The sequence below is a fragment of the Anoplopoma fimbria genome, chromosome 2, assembly GCF_027596085.1.
Source record: "Anoplopoma fimbria isolate UVic2021 breed Golden Eagle Sablefish chromosome 2, Afim_UVic_2022, whole genome shotgun sequence".
Taxonomy (NCBI): domain Eukaryota; kingdom Metazoa; phylum Chordata; class Actinopteri; order Perciformes; family Anoplopomatidae; genus Anoplopoma; species Anoplopoma fimbria.
This window is the reverse complement of record NC_072450.1, coordinates 15,536,328-15,557,041: the sequence shown is the minus strand read 5'-3', so window position 1 is coordinate 15,557,041 and position 20,714 is coordinate 15,536,328. Positions and strand designations below refer to the sequence as shown.

At 39.0% G+C, this 20,714-nt stretch overlaps 1 protein-coding gene across 1 annotated transcript in view; it reads right to left on the bottom strand.

The window, feature by feature from the left end:
- LOC129105835 (CUB and sushi domain-containing protein 1-like) overlaps positions 1–20,714 on the bottom strand; it is a 357,039-nt gene that overhangs the window by 4,381 nt on the left and 331,944 nt on the right. The window contains exons 62-73 of the mRNA XM_054617046.1: positions 18,252–18,428; positions 17,467–17,646; positions 10,187–10,360; positions 9,989–10,055; positions 9,230–9,336; positions 7,870–7,943; positions 5,907–6,018; positions 5,499–5,678; positions 4,046–4,207; positions 2,574–2,686; positions 543–630; positions 123–249 (exon numbers count right to left, since the gene is read on the bottom strand). Of these exons, the coding sequence (XP_054473021.1) occupies positions 123–249; positions 543–630; positions 2,574–2,686; positions 4,046–4,207; positions 5,499–5,678; positions 5,907–6,018; positions 7,870–7,943; positions 9,230–9,336; positions 9,989–10,055; positions 10,187–10,360; positions 17,467–17,646; positions 18,252–18,428 (1,561 nt within the window). The remainder of the gene's footprint in view (positions 1–122; positions 250–542; positions 631–2,573; positions 2,687–4,045; positions 4,208–5,498; positions 5,679–5,906; positions 6,019–7,869; positions 7,944–9,229; positions 9,337–9,988; positions 10,056–10,186; positions 10,361–17,466; positions 17,647–18,251; positions 18,429–20,714) is intronic.

Below are 20,714 nucleotides of genomic sequence, written 5' to 3'. Positions count from 1 at the left end.
CACTGACAATCATGAAATTGTATCTGAATAAGGAAATATTCAACAGATCAAACTCTGTAAAATCTTTGTATTCTAGTCCGCTGGCTGTCTTTTATTACATGACGGATTTACACTGAGCTTACCTGTGCTTGTAGAGGTAGAAGGCAAATCCAGACAGGATGAGGGCAAAGAAAGGAACTAAGATGGCTGCAGCCACAGAGCTGCTGTTTGTGTAGGGGTTGGATGGGTCCATTGCCATGGTAACAGGTCCTGGGGATACAAAGACAGATGAACCCACACATGTGTGGACACATAAACACCCTTTTGTGCGTGTGTAATAGAGGCTTTTTGTATTATTAGTCTCTAAACTTGAACTCTGCTTGTCATGTTTATTCTGTCTAAAAAATACATTTATTTTATATTACACTAACAAAAACATTTCAATAAGATTTCTTCAATTTGACTGAATGTTTTAGTCCCACTCTCAATATGAAATTGTTTATTGGAAGATCAAGGCTGTGTTGTTTGTTTTGGTTGTTGGAGCTGATGCTAGACAGACGTACCTTGCTTCGTCAGATGGAACTTGCCAAAGTCTTTACTGTGAATATGCCCCTGGTAGACAAAAGTCTTCTGATCTGATTCTGCGGTAACCTGAAAAACAACGCATTCAGTGTTCAGATTGCAGTTCAGATTGCAGTTGGTCCATTCAGATGGACGGGGGCTTCCTTCACCCTGGTTTCCTAAATTAGACTTACAGTTAACTACAGTTTGATATGAGCTCTTTGAACAGTGGGAGATAGTGTAAAGGTTTTTTCAGCAGTAAAGGATTACGTGATGGTGGTACAAAGTACTGCAGAATAATGTTTGACACAGAAGTAGAGTATGATGAATGGTCTTCAACTCTGTCAACCAAAACCACAGCAGGACGTTGCTGAGAAGGTGTATGTAATGAAAGTGTGAAGAAGTGGCTTACTGTTCACACATAGGATGTGCGACACAGGTGTGGTTATAGGGTGAGCACATTTTAAGGCAGGTGAATATGTAATGACCTTCCTGCAGTGTAATGCAAGTTCACACTTCACAAGAGCTAGCTCAAAGTTCTCATCCCACAGACTCAAATTAACTGTACTTCTCGTTATGCATTTACATTACTTCATTCCTGTTACCATTTGTTTTATCCGTTTGAAATGCTGTCTTCCATAAAATTATACAACTTAATTTCATACATGTTTATATTTTATCCCTATATTTTAACTTTAATATATTAGATTCCTAATTTACTTTTTCTTTTTTTTTTTACACATACATAATTAATTATCTTTGTTGAAGGGAGCCTGAGATTCAGGAGCCAGCGACTACTGCATTGTAATTATAGTGTATATGATAATAAAGAACTTGAAACTAGTCTCAAAACTTACGCACATGAAAAACGTGTGTGCATGTGGTATGAGCGCACAGAACAGCATCCGTGAGAGGAAGAGCGACATCAAGACAGAGGAGTTCTGTGCCACATGCACAAATGCCGTCCTACGAGCACGAGGCTCAACCCTCACTACGCGCTCGCTTGTCAAGTTGACTTTGAGACTTTGAAGGTGGGCATGGAATAGACAGTGCCTGATGCCCTAGCCTTGCCAGCGGCATGTATAATGTATATTGTGTATAATGTACATAAATCTACAATTTAAATTTTATCTTCTAACTGTAGAATTACTTTTTCGGAAATCACAAATAAGCCATTACCAGCCTGACTCATCACCTCCCTCACACTTTCTGTCATTTACAACATGATACATTTTCTGTCCGTGTGCCTGCTTTCTCTAATGTCCTTCCTTCTTCGATCCCTCCCTGCTAATATATACCTGCTAATCTCCTCATTCTGTTCCTCCATTCCACCCTCTCTCCCCCTCTGTCAGCAAGTCAAACAGGACCAGATTTTTAAACCATTCCCCAGTTGTAGAGATGATCTTCAGAAGTCACAGCTTCAAATATCACATTGAACAGTTAAAAGAGTCAAAAAGTCTACATGGAACATGGAAGCCGACTTGTCTTTCCTTTTAAGCGCTCTTAGCACTCAATGTTTTCACAGTCAAAAACCCACAATTTATGCACATCAAAGAGAAATTATTAATACAAAGAGCAAATGTGCAGTAAAATCCACAAAATGTAAGCCCCAAATTATTTTTTTTAATGGGAAGTTACATGCTGGAACTATTCTCTGTGGGATGCCTTACATTCTCACACAAAAACATATCCTTGCAAAATAAGCTTCTTGGTAAACCATCAATTATCATTTACCATCATTTCTCATTTGAAAAGACATTTGAGAAGATGTTAATCAACGTCTATTGTATTTCCACATCTGTTTTGCATATTGTGACTGAGGATTTGTCAGTTAATTTAATACCCCTCTGTCGCAGTATAGTAGAGGGTGTAGGCTGAGTAATGTGGTGTGGACGGTGCTACATTATTGTAATGTATATGGTAGTGATATTGATATTATAATATAGATTTTTATTATTAATAAAAAAAGATGTGTAAACACAACATTCATTTGAAAATGTTTAAAATAGAAAATGAGAGTAAGTATGTCTTACATATCCATCCATAGCCCAGTTGTCGTTTTTAAACTTGCTGTAGTAATGCTCTGTCGGCCCCTTCACCTGGTAGACCTTCAACAGCAGCTGGTTCTCCTCTGACTTGTAGGTACCTGGATGAACAGATATATAGAAATAAATTGCCTTGGAGGTACAAATAATGGGATTTGACCTGGTATCATTTAAATAACAGCAACTTAACTTCCAATTTGTGTTGCCTCATGGCAGGAAAAAGAGAAAGACATTAAGACAAAGGTCCCATGGGAGGTTGACAAACAAAAAGACAGACGGACAGGATGGAAGGTAAACAGACAGACAGGTTGACTGACAAACAGACAAAAGGAGACACCTTGACATTTCAAATTATGACCACCTATTTCCTTCACCAAGCACTTGACACATTACTGGGGAGAAAGTGACATTTACCCTTCAGCTACATGCCTGCTTGGTTAACTAAAGTGCCAATACAGAAACTGTTGCTGTTCAACATGACAAATCCATATCACAGAATCAAAATGAAATAATTATATACATTGAGAGCCCTTTCCTCCTACTCTCAGAAAATCTTTCATGACCCGCATCAAGCTGAACTATTGACTGTGAAATATTGTTGTGAAATGTCAAAACACACATGAGTGTCAGCGGGAGAGACATTTTTTTTTTGTCAGTTGTTAAAACCTACTCTTTTGGGGGTTTTCACTCAAGAATTCAGCTTTAGCTTTTTTTTTTAAGCCTTCCAGCTCTTTCTATACAATATACTCTGTATATCTGTAGTGCATTTGAATAAAAATACATCATGTGCTCTAAAGTACTGCTGTGGGAGGTTATGTTGCTCAGGTACAGTAATAATGTGGCCATTCAGACTGGGGTAATGATTCTTCAGATGCATCAGTGTAGAGGGGCACAAGTACACGACTTGTCAGGCTGTTCATAATTCCAACCAGTGTTATATTATTTAACAGATTAACGCTCAAACTCAAGCACAAACCATTTTTTTTCTACATGCAGACTGTGAAGGTTGATAAAAATGTGAATGTACTAAGGTGCAACATAGGGAATCCCACCAATTTTCAAAATAGATATTTTGATGCTTTGCTAAAAAGTGTGAATGAAAGCTGGATCTTTATCAGCCTGCTGGGTATTTACACCTACAGTAGTGCCTCTGCTTGTGTTATTTACACTCAATTTAAAGTCTTCATCAGCTGGAATGTGATTGCTCTTTTTTTAACCTCCCTGGTAGTGCTGTTACAATTCTCCTTTGTAGTAAGACAGGTTCATTTTATTTACTTTTAGTGTCATATGAATTTAAGTATTTTCCATCAATTCTCTTACTGATTGGATCAGTTTTATTTATCCTGTTTTAAAATCCAGAAAACATAAAAACAATTCAACCATAGGTCTTATGAGAAGTTACACAGAGTAAAAGTAATTTGTGACTCTGAATAATATTGTTGTTTTTCTTGTTCTTTTACCTGACAGTCTGATTGACACTCCGCTGGTTTCCAGTAATGTGACGTTGACTCTGCCACTGGTAGCGTTGAACCCAGTAACTGTGAATGTGGTGGCCTGTCTTTTCCCTAGATACTCATAAAAACCGCTCCATTCTGAGTTTGGAGAGAAAACATCCACTGGAACTGGATTGGAGACACAGAAACAAAAGAAGATGACATTTAAATGCATGTTTCACCTCTTTTTTTATCAAAAGATAAAAAGAGCTGAAAATAGTATCACCCCGGCTCACAGTGTGACCAATAACACATGTCAATTTCTTAGTTTAAAAGGATCAACTTCAGCATTCTTGTTATACCACCATCGCAACTTTTCCTTTCAACAAGTTAAAAGTAATGAACCAAAATGATGGCAAGAAAAGGGTCATTATTAGGATTCACCCCTTTGTGTTTGCCAACAAACTAACAAAACGTATTTACCTCTGGTTCCTTCATAAATTACTCTTGGAATGTGATAGTCTCTGTCTGTCTGATTCAAACACTTAGAAATATTATTCAAAACTCAGCAGCCTCAGTATTCATGCAAAAAATGTTGGGTTTTTTTCTCTGGCGTTAGTCTTTCTTTACTGGCTCCCTCTAAATGCATATATTGATTATAACATCTTACTTCAAACTTACAAGGTATTACATGGTATTGCACCTGAATGTTTTCACTGATTTATTTACTGCGTCTGAGCCTTCATCCTATAAATCTGAAATAAGTCTGCTTGCCTAGACAGCAGATCTTTGTAGTCAACACTCACTACATCCTCCCGCCACAATATCGGATCTTCTCCTGGAAATAATTTGTGGCCACCCGTTTGTACATCTGTGATTTAAGTACCACAATGTGTGCTGTATTTGATTATTCTGCATACCTCGAATCTTGTTCTTCTGGACATCTGACTCTCCTCTGCCTTTGGGATTGACTTTCACTCCAACTGAAACATAAAAGAGCATTACATTTAGTTTAGCTCACTTGATGGTTAAACCTTTTGCCAGAATATTTGGTATATATACAGTTAGGCATAGATGAAAGGACTGACAAAATATGATACTTATTTATTAAAGTAGAAAATGATACTCCCAATATACTGCCATTTGTCAGTTCTGGGGCTCCACAGACAACTGGCAGTCTATTTCCTGTCTGAATATATAACTGACTGTTTAGCTTTCATTCATCACAGTATTCACAGCCATCCGCTCCTTGTCTTTGAGACTAGATAGGGGATGAGTATGTGATTAAAAAAACAAACAGACATCACCCCAGCATTAATGGAACGCCTTAGGCTGACTTTAGAGAGCACAGCAATAATATCAGGGTGAAAATCAGTATTTATCTTAAACCATATGGGAATATGACATCTAGTTAACATTCTAGGCTCAACATAAGCCCATTTTATACAAGCAGTGCCTTTTCAAGATTGGATCTGAATACCTTTACAGAGCGGGGGTTTGCCTGACCATCTCCCATCACTTTTGCAGGTTCTGTGCTCTGATCCCCCAGCCAGATAGAAACCGTCTTGACAGGTGTAGATCAGCGTATATCCCAGGGTAGGCAGGTCCATAGACCGAACATCAACATTATTTGGGGTCTCTGGCTGTCTGCATGAATGGGCTGAGTGACAGGGAAGAAGAAAATAAAGTGAGAGTAAGAAGTTGTCACTCGTATTGCATTCTTCTCCATAAAGCCAAAATAAATATTGAGTAAAATGCAACATAAAGATCAACAAAAAAATATCATGAGTTGAAAAAAAAGAAAATGAAAAAAGATTTATTAACAAACACTATGACAAGGATAAATAATAAAAGCACACAGAGCAATACAAGACATTGCTATTCTTACCTATGCATTCAGGTTGTGTCCCACTCCAGGTTAGGTTTTCTAGGCACGTTCTTGTGGTGGAGCCAAGGATGTGATAGTTCTTGCGGCACTTGAAGGAAATCTTACTGCCAACCTACATGATGTAAAAGCACATTAAAAAATTATCTTTACCAGCAGCTTCTTAAGACCTGCCACACTGTGCATTGCGTAGTTGTCATTTCATTAAAAAAGTAATCACTTTTTTGACCCCTTAACACACTGCTTACTCTTTGAATCTAACAAATATGAAACAATAAAAACCTACTTTTATCAGTTTGTCTCTTATAGTGAATGTAATATTGTCAGTTCTGCATAATGTGGCTGGTGACCCCCTCCTATCTTTGAAGAGACGTCAGGGGAAATACAATATATGGATAATATCCATTTATACTTAGACAAATTGAAGGATTTGCATGTTTGTTTGAATTCCATTAAGACCAATATATTCCATCAACAGGTTCTTATCTGTGCCCCAGACGGTTGAGTCTCTAAGACGAAAGAAAACATTGTCGTTTTTTGTCATCTGCAAGGTCTAACTTTAGAAATGTAGGTGTCACTTTTACCAGGCCTTTACTTTTGACCTGCATGTAAAAATGAAATATTAAACTAGTCTTGTATAAAATTAATAAGGATGTCTGTCTTCTTCCAACCGTTTAAACTATATTTCATCCATACAGTGAGCTTAAAGATGTTCCCAGAAGAGACATTTTAAGCTTCAGTGCATGGTAGCATCACATTTTACACTCATTCCACTAAGATTAGCATAGTGCATCTATTGTACTCAGTCATTGGAAAAGTATTAAGAGCCTCAGCAGTATCACAATGCAATATCTTCTAGGAATTTAGCACACAGCATGTTTTGAGAGTAAGTCTCTAAAACGAAAGAAAACATTGCCGTTTTTTGTCATCTGCAAGGTCTAACTTTAGAAATGTAGGTGTCACTTTTACCAGGCCTTTACTTTTGACCTGCATGTAAAAATGAAAAATTAAACTAGTCTTGTATAAAATTAATAAGGATGTCTGTCTTCTTCCAACCGTTTAAACTATTATGCAGTTAACATTCATGTCTGTCCTTGACTTTGGAGATATTCTGTATTGTCATGCTGCTCGATAAAACTTCAGCTGTTAAACCCTGTGTATCATAGTGCATAACGCTGTATCACAAAGGACAAATTTCAGAAGCATGTTGTTGACTGTATCACACGGTCGGATGGACCTCCTTACAGAAGGACTCGAGAAGCCATCTCATGTTATTCATTGATTAAGTTCTACTGTTGAAGCTTCCTCACATCTCTTCTGCTTTTTAAATGTAGTGCCTACAGTAAATGATCCAGTTACATCTTCACCTAAGATATCGTACTAATGTAGGCAGAACTGGTTTCAGGTACTATTAACCTTTTAACAAATAAACTGCAAACTGCCCTAAAACTACAGTATTGCACTCCCCAGGGAGATTTGAAAGCATTATAATCTGATGTTTTTTATGATTCTTGTAACAGTTTTTAAGTCCTTGTTTATTGTGTAGTTGTTTTGTTTCTGTTTTGCTGTTTGTATCCTTGTGAATGTTTCGTGTTCTCAGGTCTCTTTTTTCAACTGAGGAACATTGCAAACCTTAGGCTCACTCCATCTCAGATTGAGTTTATTATTCATGAATCTAGTAATTTTTAATTGCATTGTTGCAACTCATTTTGTACTTGATTCCCTGCATCATAGGATCACATAGAAGTGGTAGAACATGCTGCTATTTTCAGACATGGGATACTTATTATTACTTAACATTACAAGTTATCAACCAAACTCTGCAAGTTGCAATTTGATTCAGTGATTTATTTTGTATTCTAAGTGCATTAAATACACCTCAATTTCTTTAAACATTTCTTTTCTGACAAGTTTAACTTGTATATTTAATGTAAATTGAAAGATTATACAGTAGGTTATTTCTCACCTGAAAGCCCTGGCCCATGACTGGTATACCATAGGCGGGAGTTCCAGGGTCACGACAGTTGTTGAAGGCTGGGTCTACACACACATATAAATAATGAACATTATAATATGCATTCAAGTTTTTAATAATAATTCTCCAAGTCAAAGAACCATTCTGATATTTCATACAGTGAGCTTAAAGATGTTCCCAGAAGAGACATTTTAAGCTTCAGTGCATGGTACCATCACATTTTACACTCATTCCACGAAGATTAGCATAGTGCATCTATTGTACTCAGTCATTGGAAAAGTATTAAGAGCCTCAGCAGTATCACAATGCAATATCTTCTAGGAATTTAGCACACAGCGTGTTTTGAGAGTAAAACCGTCTTTGGCAGAGTTACCTGAAGGTATACGAGTCAGAAAAAAGCTGTTAAGCAGAAACGACAATATTCTGCACGGAAAATGTAGTCGAATAAGATATAAAGTCGCAGACAATTTTAAAGTAAAGAAGTGGTACTGGAAAAAATGCAGTACAGTGGATTTATATAGTGCTTTGTTACTTTCTACCTCAGCAAGAGCTTCTTGTACTTAAAATAATGTGAAGTAAAAAAGACTGACACGATACAGCAGCAATATTGAAAGAAAGACAGTTACAAGAAGTAATGCAATACTGGTGAGGACATATGGGTACCACTATTGATATATTTTAAAACAATATACTGTTTGACAGATAATACAGTTATTCTGCTTTTCACGTCAGCTCTTACACAGTAAATCAGCTTTTTATTTGTGATTTCACAACTTGTGACAAATTAAACTTAATGCGTTCAAAAACCACCAAAAAGCTAAATTTCACTAATATTCACAAACTTAAGGGCTGATTTAAAATAATCAAATGCTGACATCAAAACACCCTATTGAGTAGATAATATCTTCAGCTCTTTCTGCAGCGGAATACTAATGCTCAAACGTGTAAGCCCTCAAATCTTGTTTACCAATAATCTGATTTCACACAATTTTATTCATAACTTAATGGCATGTTTTCCCTTGCAGTAAACAATATGTCTGTTCCTCGCAATTACGGAAAGAGTTTTTCTGTGTGTGATGCAGAAGGGTGCTAGTAGCATTGATGATTATGTTATTCACTATTTCCTTAAAAAGTGAGCACAAAAAGCTTTATGCTGTGAAAAAAACAACTTAAACAAAGGCAGAGCATTTTTAAAGCTTAGATATTCAATGCAATGTAACATCACAATCTAATGTATAAATTTGTATGGTAAACAGCTTAAGTCTAAAGCTAACCATCATCATATACGTATACTGACTATCATAATGGCTTTGAGGGCAAAGGTTATTTGGTGTACTTGTGGTGGAATTACCTATACAGGCTGGTTGATGGCCACTCCAAATGCCATCAGCTTGACAGACTCTGGAGGCAGAGCCTACCAGCAAGTAGGGGGTATGGCAGTAGGACCTGACCTCTGACCTGTATGGAAAAAGAAATATCCAATCACACCCACAGAAATGTAAGACGTTTCTGCTCTTTATGTACTTCCCTCTTTGTCTACCACTAGAGGTTTGGCCTTCATCTTTTTCCTTGTTTTGCACTCAAACCAAAATCAGTTTTGTCCTTGTAATGTTCCAAACTGACATACAGACAGCGGGGCCAAACAATGTCTAATCTTTTTATCAAGTCAATATTTGATAACCTCGATGGAACAAACAACACTTTCCGAGTTCACAGTAAAGACAGTGTAAATCCTTAACATTAAAACAATTGTATTGTTAAACACATGCTTAACATGCTTAAGTTATTATCAACAGAATCTTAATGCATTAATTTGAGTATACCGCAGCAGATGCCACAATCCTGTCTGAGAGTGAAAATGTCGGTTGGCACATGGTATAATTATTACAAATGCCGTGCCACCCACCACGAATTGGTGTAGTGACAAAAAAAATCAGCAACAGCAGGCCTTTACAAAAATTGTAGTGTAATTTAAATGAAGCACAGGTATTTTCAATAACTTGAAAGCCCTTCTGCCAATTTTCTTTGAGTTGTTTATAGAAACCTATAATAAATGAACATGAAAAACAGTGTCTGTGTAAGTCAGTGATTACTATATCTAACCACTGACCTGTAAGAAAAGATGTTCCCCTCTCTGAATCCACCTCCAGGAGAGCCAGGATCACCACACAGGACAGCTAAAATGAGGCAACAGATACATTCAGGACTTACTCTGTGTTTGAACTGCTAACATTACTGAAAGGGAAACAGTGCATCAGATAAAAGCTACTCAAGGATGTTTATAGTTAGCAAAGGCCACTCAACTTACGCAAACACTGTGGTACGTCCCCTGTCCACGTCCCGTTTCCCTCACAGGATAACACAGCAGGAGTGGACAACTGGTAACCATGGAAACAACTGTAGCTTACACTGGAGCCCCATGAATGGTCGGTTCCTTCCACTTTCCCATGGTGTACTTGAGGAGGAGGTCCACACTGGATCACTGAAACACACACACAGAGATGTGAAAGATCGCCTACTGAGGATATCATATAATTACATTAACACAGATCAATGGACCACATAGAAGATGACTGGTTTAAAATGCTGCCTCACAAGCACAAAAGTCCTGTGGTGGAATGTGCACTAATCCTTCCTGTTTGTTTGTTTGTTTGTTTGTTTGTTTGTTTGTGTGTGTGTGTGTGTATAGAATTTGCATGTTCTCTCCACCAGGTGCTCGGTTTCCCAATACAGCTGCTAGATGTGACTTTAGGTTCATTTCTGTTGGATTTAAACCCATCTGTCTTGCCTTAGCTTCAACAGTATGCCATACACTGTAGACTGGATGCACACTTACATGTCTCTTACACTGCAGCTAGCAGTACAAAACAGATACCGATAGTTTAACAAATAATTTGCCAATAATTGCTAATACTGTCATCATGGGATTTTTATACTTCATTTGATCATTTGTTAACATCTACAATTCTATCTTCAGTCTAGACAAATAAATCAGCATCAAATAAGATATCAGACTGTAAAAGTCATATAGACAAAACAGCAGGTCAAACTTGTCCCTTTTGGATATAAAGCCCTAGAATTTGCAGGATATGAACCAACCATTGAAACAACACCTGTCTGAAGAAAATCCTGAATTAGACAAAGAACAGTTGCCAAAGCAAGATACTTTCGTATTCATGTATTATAGTCACGGTTGGTGTCAACCCCCAGCATGCATCAAGCAAAATGCAGGAAAACACCACTTAGTGATGACCAAAGAGCCTGTGCTTCCTATGAGGGATTCCAAATTGCATATGACGAGACGGCTACAGATGGGAGACATGGCATCAAGCGAAACAGCAGACAGCCGTGATCACCATATGGACATTTACTGTCAGCAGTAGATGACCTAGGTCACCACATTTAAGTTGTTAAACTGAATGACAAACCATGGCAGCATATGGACTGAGAGTTTCTGAAAGACTGTAATGATTTTCTGCTTCCACTCTGGTGATTGGAGTAACTGTGATATTGTTTTCCTCAAGTCTGCTAAATTAAATGCTGGCAATATTATTCACAACACTTTTCCATCATCCTTCTTAATTTGAAACAGAGTCCTACATTTGGGATTTTAGAGAGAAATACATATTTATAATTGAGACTCACTACATGGGCTTTTACAGTATTTATGCAATGCTAATGATTCATACAAACGTACAGCTACTTGGAAAACTTTATAACTGCTAGTGTACATAAGCAATGTTGACATCAAATGGTCCAGCAGATCAAATTGATAAATACCCATTAAAAAAACATCTGTTATATACAGAGAACATAGTCTACGATCAAATGAAAACATACTGTTTATGCGCCAGCATCGCACAATTTTAGGAAACCCACTGTGTGCACCTACCATTGCATGCACCTGTGGTGCGCGTTCATACATGCAAGCGAGTTGTACGAGCACAGACATCTGTACATATAACTTCATAACACCCTGATCAACATCTGTGTGTGTGCATGCCTGAGTGTGCGTGTGCCGAACTCCCTAAGATAATGATAACCATCTGCATGGTTTCAAACATCTAATAAAGTCAGTGTAATTCTCATCTAACCAGGAGACAGATGGTTTCACGCTCCATTCAGTCTGCTGTGATGATATACAGAGAGTGCACGTAAGCATACACACAGAGAGAGTGAGGCAGACAGACACAGATACACAAACAGACAACATATACGTGCTGTACCTACAATAGATGCAGCAATAAGCCCTTACTGAAATCGATTTATGGACAGAATTAAGTTATATAACAAATTTTGCTTCAACAATAATGCTAAATATACACAACATGGACATCTCCATCTCTTCCTCATTCTCTCAGTGGTTGACTATTCCTTATTTCTGTATTCTGTTTTGCTCCCTCCAGTCTTGATTTAGTTTTTTCTCTCTGTCAATCTTTTATCTTATTCTTTCTCAGTCTCTTCTCTGCTGAATTATTACCAGTCTTTTGGACAAAGTAAAATCAACAAAAAAATGTTTGAAACTACAAAAAATATCTTTTGTTTTTAACATTACTGTTTCTAGGCAACTGCTTGGTGCTAGCAGCGGACCAAACAGTTGACTAATTCTTGCTTTGTATGTCAGCAGTATCCGAGAGAAGCCTTGCATCTCCCCAAAGTCATCCTCCCAGACTTGCAAAAAGTGTTTAATTTCCTCATGTTATTCTTCACCACTCTACTAATGTGTTGTTGTAAGTCCCAGTGAAAAAATCTTCACACCTGCACACAAGACAATGCCAAACCCAGTCTCTTAAAGCATGCTGTTTGTCAATTTCTGTTGTGTGACTCCAGGAACAATTGCTAGTGACTAGCCAACAGCCAACGGGAATTTAAATTAACAATTTAATATTTGTTTTCTAAAAACGTCGATATTAGGGATCAAACTCAAATTGTCTAAAATTAGAATTAAAGACTCTGATTGACTTGAGCTTGTGACTTGTTTATATTCCCGAACAATATTTTTGCAGGTCTTTGATGCCAGAAAGAACTCAATTGAAGGTTTCTGAACATTATTTTATTTTCTCTTTGTGTCTCTCCCTTGTTGTGAATAGACGAGGCTGGCTTCACACGAGTCTGGAAGAGTAACTCACTCCCCTGCTTGCTTGCGCAACTTTGCATTTCACTCCATCACTGGGATCATTGACTCCTTTCCCTCTCCCCATCTTTTCTTCTTTCCTCTCACGTCTCCACACTGTTCTTTCTTACACTTTGGTCCCCTTCTTCATTTCTGTCTTACTGCTTTTTTTTCAATCTCTCCCTCCAGCACTTCTTCCCTTTCTCATAACCCCTTTCTTCCTCATCCTTCTGTCCTAGCTCCAGTCCTTTTTACCCTCTTCCATTGCTCTGTAGGTCTCCTTCTCACACCATTACTGCCTCTTCCTCCCTCCCTTTATCTTTTGGGTATATCTCTCTTGGCGCAGTTCAGCCAGCCAACACATTTTATGGGCTTAATCCCTTTTCTCACTGTGTGTTTACAGGTTTGGGGCAGGTATTGATTTGTCTCTCTTTGTTTCTCCCATCAGTCGCTTCCTCTCTCTCACTTCTCTGTAGCGCAGTCCTTGTAGCTGTACTGATGGCTCATCACATTCTCTCCTTCCCCCTTTCATTCACCCACTTGACACGCGCTTCTTCCACCCCCCATTTTCTTAAGTTCTCAAGCTCTGCGTTACTCTCTTTGTCTTTTTTTTGTGTCTCCTCTCTTTGTTATCTAATGTTTCCTTCCACTACAGTGCTTCATCCCTCCAGTTTACTCATTTTTTCTTTATTTCATTCAGTCTTTCTCTCGTTTCCATGTGCCTCCTCCTTATTATATCCCTTCCATCTACCTCACTTGATTCCTTCTGCCTGTAATGCTACACTTTTATGGCTTACAATTCCTTCATTCAATATATTTTTGTGTGTGCATGTTTGTCCATGTGGGAGGAAGCTGTTGTTCCAAAAGAGGATCAAATGAAGACTCATGGAAGCTTTGAGGTGGGAGAAAGCAGTGGGGATGAAAACGGGAGCTGAACAAAAACACCTGAACAGATGAAGTAGAACCTAAAGAGGAGGAGAAAAGCGAAGAGCAAAGGAGGGCAAAGAAGAAAAGACAGAAGGGGGAACAGAAAGAGGACTTGCAGCATATTCCTACCACTATCTCTTCAGTGTTTCCCATCCTTCCTCTTTCCTTCTAATTTTCTCTTTTAAACTTCCTGCGCCAGTCTCATTCTCTACCACCTACAGTATCTTTTACTTCTCTGGTTTCCCTCTCTCTGCATCACTCTTTGGTTCCCCCTCAGTAGCCTCTCTGCCGGCTTTCTCAGTTTTTTCATCTCAGTTCAAAGCCTCTGCAACTGCAGGAGCCAGCAGGAGATTTTCTGTTTGTGGGAAGAAACGGCAGGGAGGATCTCAGGAAACATTCCTTGTTACTGTTGTTAAGTATCATAGTCTAAACTCTAAATATGGGCTGTTGTAAAACTCAAATTCATTTTATTCTTATGCGCTCTTCATGTTATCCCCTTGTGTTTGTGAAAGAAGAAGGGCTTCAGGAAATTAACTCTGATTTAACACTCTGTAATTGTGAGGGGCATCGTTAATCTTCCCTCAGCCTCTTTCTAATGTACAGTTGAAGTCACAATCTGATATTTAAGTATGCCCGCATACATATGATGGTTCTTATGTAAAGGTGTTACATTTGGTATTCAGAGTATTAATTCAGCAGCAAACAACTATTTGCTATGCAGTGTTGGGCAGTACGTGGTACTTAGTAACACATTACATTACTTATTACATTCGCCAGCAACGAGTAGTGTGAGGGATTACAATTTCCAAAACAGTAATTGTATTACAGTTATTAATCCAAGTAACGCTGTGTAACCAGAAAGCGATTCATTTTTTGTGCTAGGGGAGATTTTCTTACAATGACGCGAATGCACGGCAGGTCGGTATGCATCTATGCATTGCATCGTATTGAACTTTGGTGAACTTTCAGGTGAAAATTGCCTCTTATAATATTTAATATTGTGTGAGCACACCCAAAGGGAGAGGCAGAGACAGGCTTGCTTCTACGACGGTGCAAAAGCATGATTGCAACCATAGTTAAATGTTTTGCACCCTTAGTTGATATTTAAAAATGAAATGCAAAGTGCAAAGTGGTAGGCCAACTGATTTTCTGGGCGTCTTCATGGGCACCTTTTTATTTTGGTTCATGTGCAGCAGCGCTACATGCAAAATGGCTGGGTGAAGGTGAATATCCATCAGTAGATGTGGTGATATTAAATACTCTCTCAGCCAGTCACATCCCTGGTCGCATTATTAGAAAAGAGGCTATAATGCGCCCTTAAACCAGACCACTCGTCCATAAAAAAAACTGCAGAATATCGAGTTAAAACCGACCAGTCTGATGGCTGTAAACATCCGTAACAGCCTTGTACTCTAGCGTGGCACTTCTCAAGGCTGCAGATCTGTTCTGCTACCTTTAGATGCTGCATGGATTACATTCACTCAAGGGGAAGCTTTTCATACATAATACAGCAGCTGTTGATACTGAAAGAATCAAGCACATTCACTGATAGATAAATGCAGACTGATTTATAGGACGTTCCTGCTTTACACACTACAGGTTATTTTCTGTCAAAATTTTGTTCGGTGAGGAGATGTCAACCACGTCATCTAATGGTCATAATTTATGCTTGACCACCCCACACTTAAAATAATATATTTATTATAGTACAGTATTACAGTATACTATAGTTTTGTTGGTTCTAGTTTTTATTAAAACTTGCTTAATCACTCTTAAACTAAAATTACCACCCAACCGTTGTTTGCCTCCACTAACCACTTGTGTTGCGGTTTGAAGTCCAAAATGTCATTTAAGCCTATATATCCTATAATTAGCAGATAATTGAGTTGAGCCCAAAATTTGTTGTGTGAGGTCAGAGTGACCTTTACCACCAAATTCTAATCAGATCACCCTTGAGTCCAAGTCAACGTTTGTGCCAAATTTAAGAAATTCCCTATATGCATTCCTGAGATATCGTATTCACGAGAACGGACCAGACGCACGTTCAGAAGGACAACCCGAAAACATAAAAAAATAGCATAATATTTGCTGTTAGTATCAGAGTCTTGAACATTGAAAAAACTATGAAAAATTGCTTGTTTTTTCAGTTTTTATTTTCTTTCTTTTAATATGTACTATTCATTTTACCACCTACACCCTGACACCTCCTCACCTCTCCCAACCGACCCCCCACCTGCACTGAGGATCTGTGAAGAGGATGTGAGTCTGCTCACCAGGCCCAGACGGTGTGTCACCCTCCTGCCTACAAGTCTTTGCTGACTAGCAGGCCCCTATCATCAGGCAGATCTTAAACCGATCACTGGAGCTGTGTGAAGTCACATCCAGCTTCAAACGCTCCACAATCATCCCGGTCCCCAAGAAATCCTCCATCACAGGATTAAATGGCTACAGGCCCGTTGCCCTGACGTCTGTTGTCACGAAATGGTTCTGATGAAGAGACTGATGTTGACCAACCTGAAGGACATCACAGGCCCCCTGCTGGACTCCCTGCAGTTTGCCTTCCGGGCAGACATGTGGGTGGATGATGCAGTCAACATGGGACTGCACATTATGCTGCAACACCTCGACTCCCCAGGGACATACAGTACGCAATGGTTCTGTTTGAGGACTTTAGCTATGTGTTCAACACTATCACCCCGGAAATACTTCAACCCAAACTCTCCCCGCTCATTGTGCCAGCCTACATCTGTAAGTGGATCACAAACTTCCTGACAGACAGGACACAGCATGTGAGGCTGGGAAATATCACATCCAGCACCCTGACTATCAGCACTGGCGCCCCCGAGGGATGTATGCTCTCCACCCTGCTGTTCACCCTCTACACTAACGACTGCACCTCAGGAGTACTGTTAAATCCTGAACTTTGCAGACGACACAACGGTCATGGGCCTCATCAGGGATGGTGATGATCCTGTTTACAATCTGTGTACATTAATCTAGTTCCTATATATTCTAAATTATATTTATACACATATTCCACATACCTCATGTATATAAAGTGTCCCGTGCCAATCTTTCCATATATATTCAAGCATCTTTGCACTCTGCATCATCACACTATTATCTCCATTTCATCTTCATTGTTGTTGTGTTTTATGTTGATATATATACTTTTGCATATATATTTATATTTTTCTATTTCTATGTATGTACATCGAATGCGACTGAGTCAAATTCCTTGTGTGTACGCATACATGGCAAATAAAGCTGATTCTGATTTATTTTGATTAGTTTATCCACATTGTTTTGTTGTAATTGTTAACACAATATAAATCAAATTTTAATCCTAAAAATAACTCAACTTAATAGAAGCTTATGCAAAGTATGTTTATGTTAAAAGACAACAAATTCTGGCTTTTATAAATCAGATCCATTTGCAAGATACAGTGTTTACTGACTGTGGAGGCATCATCAGATGAACTCAAAAGCTGCGGTTATTGTCCATTATATCTTTGAAAATATTTATTTAGGGCGTTAGTTTTTCTTACCTTTACAGCTGGGCTTGGTTTGGTTCCAGGTTCCATCTTTAGTGCAGAGCAGAACGCTGCATCCAGGTGGCTCCATCAGGTGACCAGGATTACAGCGATAGGTCACTGTGTTGTTGAAGGCAAACTCACTTCCCAGAAAAATCCCATTTGGTACTTGGCCAGGATCTCCGCAAGTGATCACTGGAGGAGGTAAAATACATTTTACAGGACATGTCATGAATACATTATTTCCAGTGAACATCTATCTGTTGTGCTTAAAATCCTGCAGTAGTGTAGTACTGCAGTAACATTTTTGGACAAATTATCTATTCTTTCACTACAACTATAACTCACTGCACTTTCTAACAAAGCCTGAAAAAAACACGTTTTTACTTACCTGCCCCTTAACCTCGTCCTCCTACTCAACTCTCTCACAGACTGCCTTCTCTAACTTTCCTGAAGGATATCCCTGCTTCTTTTCGTAGACCTCCCACGTTCTTTTCCTCCTGAACCCCAAACCTCTGTCTGACTCTGTTTAATCACACAAGTTGAAATCTCAGACAACCTTACCCATGCACAGGCCTTTGCCTGCACAGCAGCAGGTGGACCAGTCCATTCACAATTTCCTTTTACTCTTGGATCCTTTACATAAAATATATCCACTATGCACCCACCCACCCTGATACTATTTGCAGCAGTACTTAAGTGCTATAGCTAATGACGCTAGTTCAACCATAGCAATTTTTGCAAAGTAATGACTAGACCTCCTGCTGTTACCAATGATAATTACAAGAAAGCAATCCTACCAGAGCAGTCTGGGGGTTGTCCTGTCCATGTCCCATTTGTTGTGCAGTGTCTGGTGGTCAGGCCTGATGTTTTGAAGCCATCCCAGCATGCATAAGCCACTGAGCTTCCGAAGGTGATGCCATCACTGAAGACAATTCTCCCGTGTGCTGGAGTGCCAGGGTTACCACAGGATACAGCTGATAATCGAGGAAATATTAAACAGCGGTGATTAATCATAGGGAAAACATCAGTGTGAGTAATGCTGTCTTGCTGTCACTCAAGGCTGATGAACTGAAGGCTGCAATGATGAGCGTATCACTGGAGTCAGCTAGAAATAATACGAAATATGTCCTTGAGGTAGTGAGGCTGATTAATAACTAAAGGTTGTTGGATTGATTCCCAGCTCTGAATGGTAGCTGTGCAGTATTCCAGTGGTGTGCTAGAGGCTGGCAAAAGGCTGGTAATACATCTACAGCGCCCAATATAACTGCCAATGTGCCACTGAGCAAAGCAATGAGCCTTAAACAGGCCCTATTATGCTATTTTGGGGTGCATATTTTTATCTCAAGTTACAGTTACAACATGTTTACATGCGTTAATGCTCATAATCCGCCTTGTTTTTCTCATCCTGGCTGTCCTGCAGCACCTCTTCTCACCCTCAAATGCATCGTTGTAGCAAAAGCAAAGTCTGCCCTGATTGGTCAGTTAGCCCGCTCTGTTGTGATTGGTCAACGTTTCACATTTCAAAAAACTCTCCACCCAGAGCATGACAATTGAACAACAAGTCTCAACGATTTGAGGGGACCTAAAAGAAAATGTTTTCACGTCAGTTGTTAGTCAAGTTAGTTGTTATTGTCATAAATCACGTAACTTACGTCATTAATCAGTCAAGTTAACGTCAACCACATTCTTATGGTAAGTTGTTATGGTGCTTGAACCAAAGTTCCTGTGGAAGTTTATTTATAAAAAGACACTATGCATGTAACAAGTGGAAAAAAAACATGCCATCCCTGACATGTCCAAAACTGAGGCGAGAGGCGTTCCTAGATCATCATAGTATGAAGCTTATTCTGTGTCTGCACTACAAGCAACACATCAACTTCTACAAGCAGGTGACATGAAGCTACAAACTGACGCGGTGTGTCACGCGCTTTAAATTAAAGTTGAGCACGTCACAACTTTTGTCAGCACTACAATGATAGGCTTGGCTCCTTCTAAACTACATTTTGTTGGCCAGTTCCCAGTGCTGTTTAACAACATAACAAAGTCAACGAGCGGTTCAGCAGCACTTCAAAAGTGGCTGAAAATTTAGCTGACCACACTTTTGCATTTTGTTGCTTTTGTTGTTCGTAGTCGGAACACAACATTGACATAGCACTGACCAAGTGTCGGTGATTGGCAAGTTAGGCGTGAGAACGAGTTGCAAAAAACAAGAAATGAGGTCTGCAAATATGTATACGTCAGTGTTTCAAATAAGAATGTAATGGCCTATACAATGTGTTGTTCTCACAGTAATAGAATGCTGTGTTCACACAACGAGGGACAGAGCAACAAATAACCGAGCATGGCTAACCGCTTTGACCATCCTGCAACGTTGCTTTGAATGGTAACGTCCGCGTACGGCATTTCAATCCTTAGATTTCTTTGTTTTTAAACCCCTGCTGGTCTGGTAGATTGCAAGAAAAAACTGTCTTGGAGGACCCAAGAATGCAGCTGTCAAGGTGCTTTGTCTCGAGTCTAAGCTAGCAATCCATCGATCTTTAGTTTGCTGGCACAGCACCTTCACGGAAGAGAAAGTATTTAGCAACCAACCACAGCACATTTTACTAATAAGATCAGACAACTGACAGCCCTTAACAATCAAACACGTAACGATGGGATTCATTAGTTAGAGCCCTTAAAAGCTTTGTCCATGAGTGTGTGGGTGTGTGTGTGTGTGTGTGTTGGTGTGGGCGCGTGTGACAGCGTGTGTAGGTGGAGCACATCATGTGAGTGTACGTCTACAGTAGCTTACTGTGTGTGCCTGTGAGTGTTATCGGTATTCGTGCTGTGAGCAACAGTCTGTATAAGTGTGTGTGTGTGTATGGATTTCTTTGTGTTTGTGTCTCAGTGATAGATGTCTCATCCTTTCTGAATCAGCTTTGAACCACTATTAGCTTAATGAAAAACAACTGTAGACAGACATAAATAATTAGGGTTACAAAAACACAATGCTGGCGCACACACAAAAGACACACACCTCAAAGGTAGGACTAAAGGGCTAGATTTTGATTTAGTGATTCACTACATGTAGGCAAACAAAGACTCAAAATAGGGGAAGTAAAATGCAGTATCTCTTTTTCATAGTCTCAACCACAAACTGTCACAAAGTTGGAAAACAGTTTAATACGTGTTTAATACAGTTAAGAGTCATGTGTTTGGCAGTTCTAAAGTAGTTTTGTGGGAGGGTTGCTTCTGTTTTTTCTGGGAGTTTTTTTTCTCCC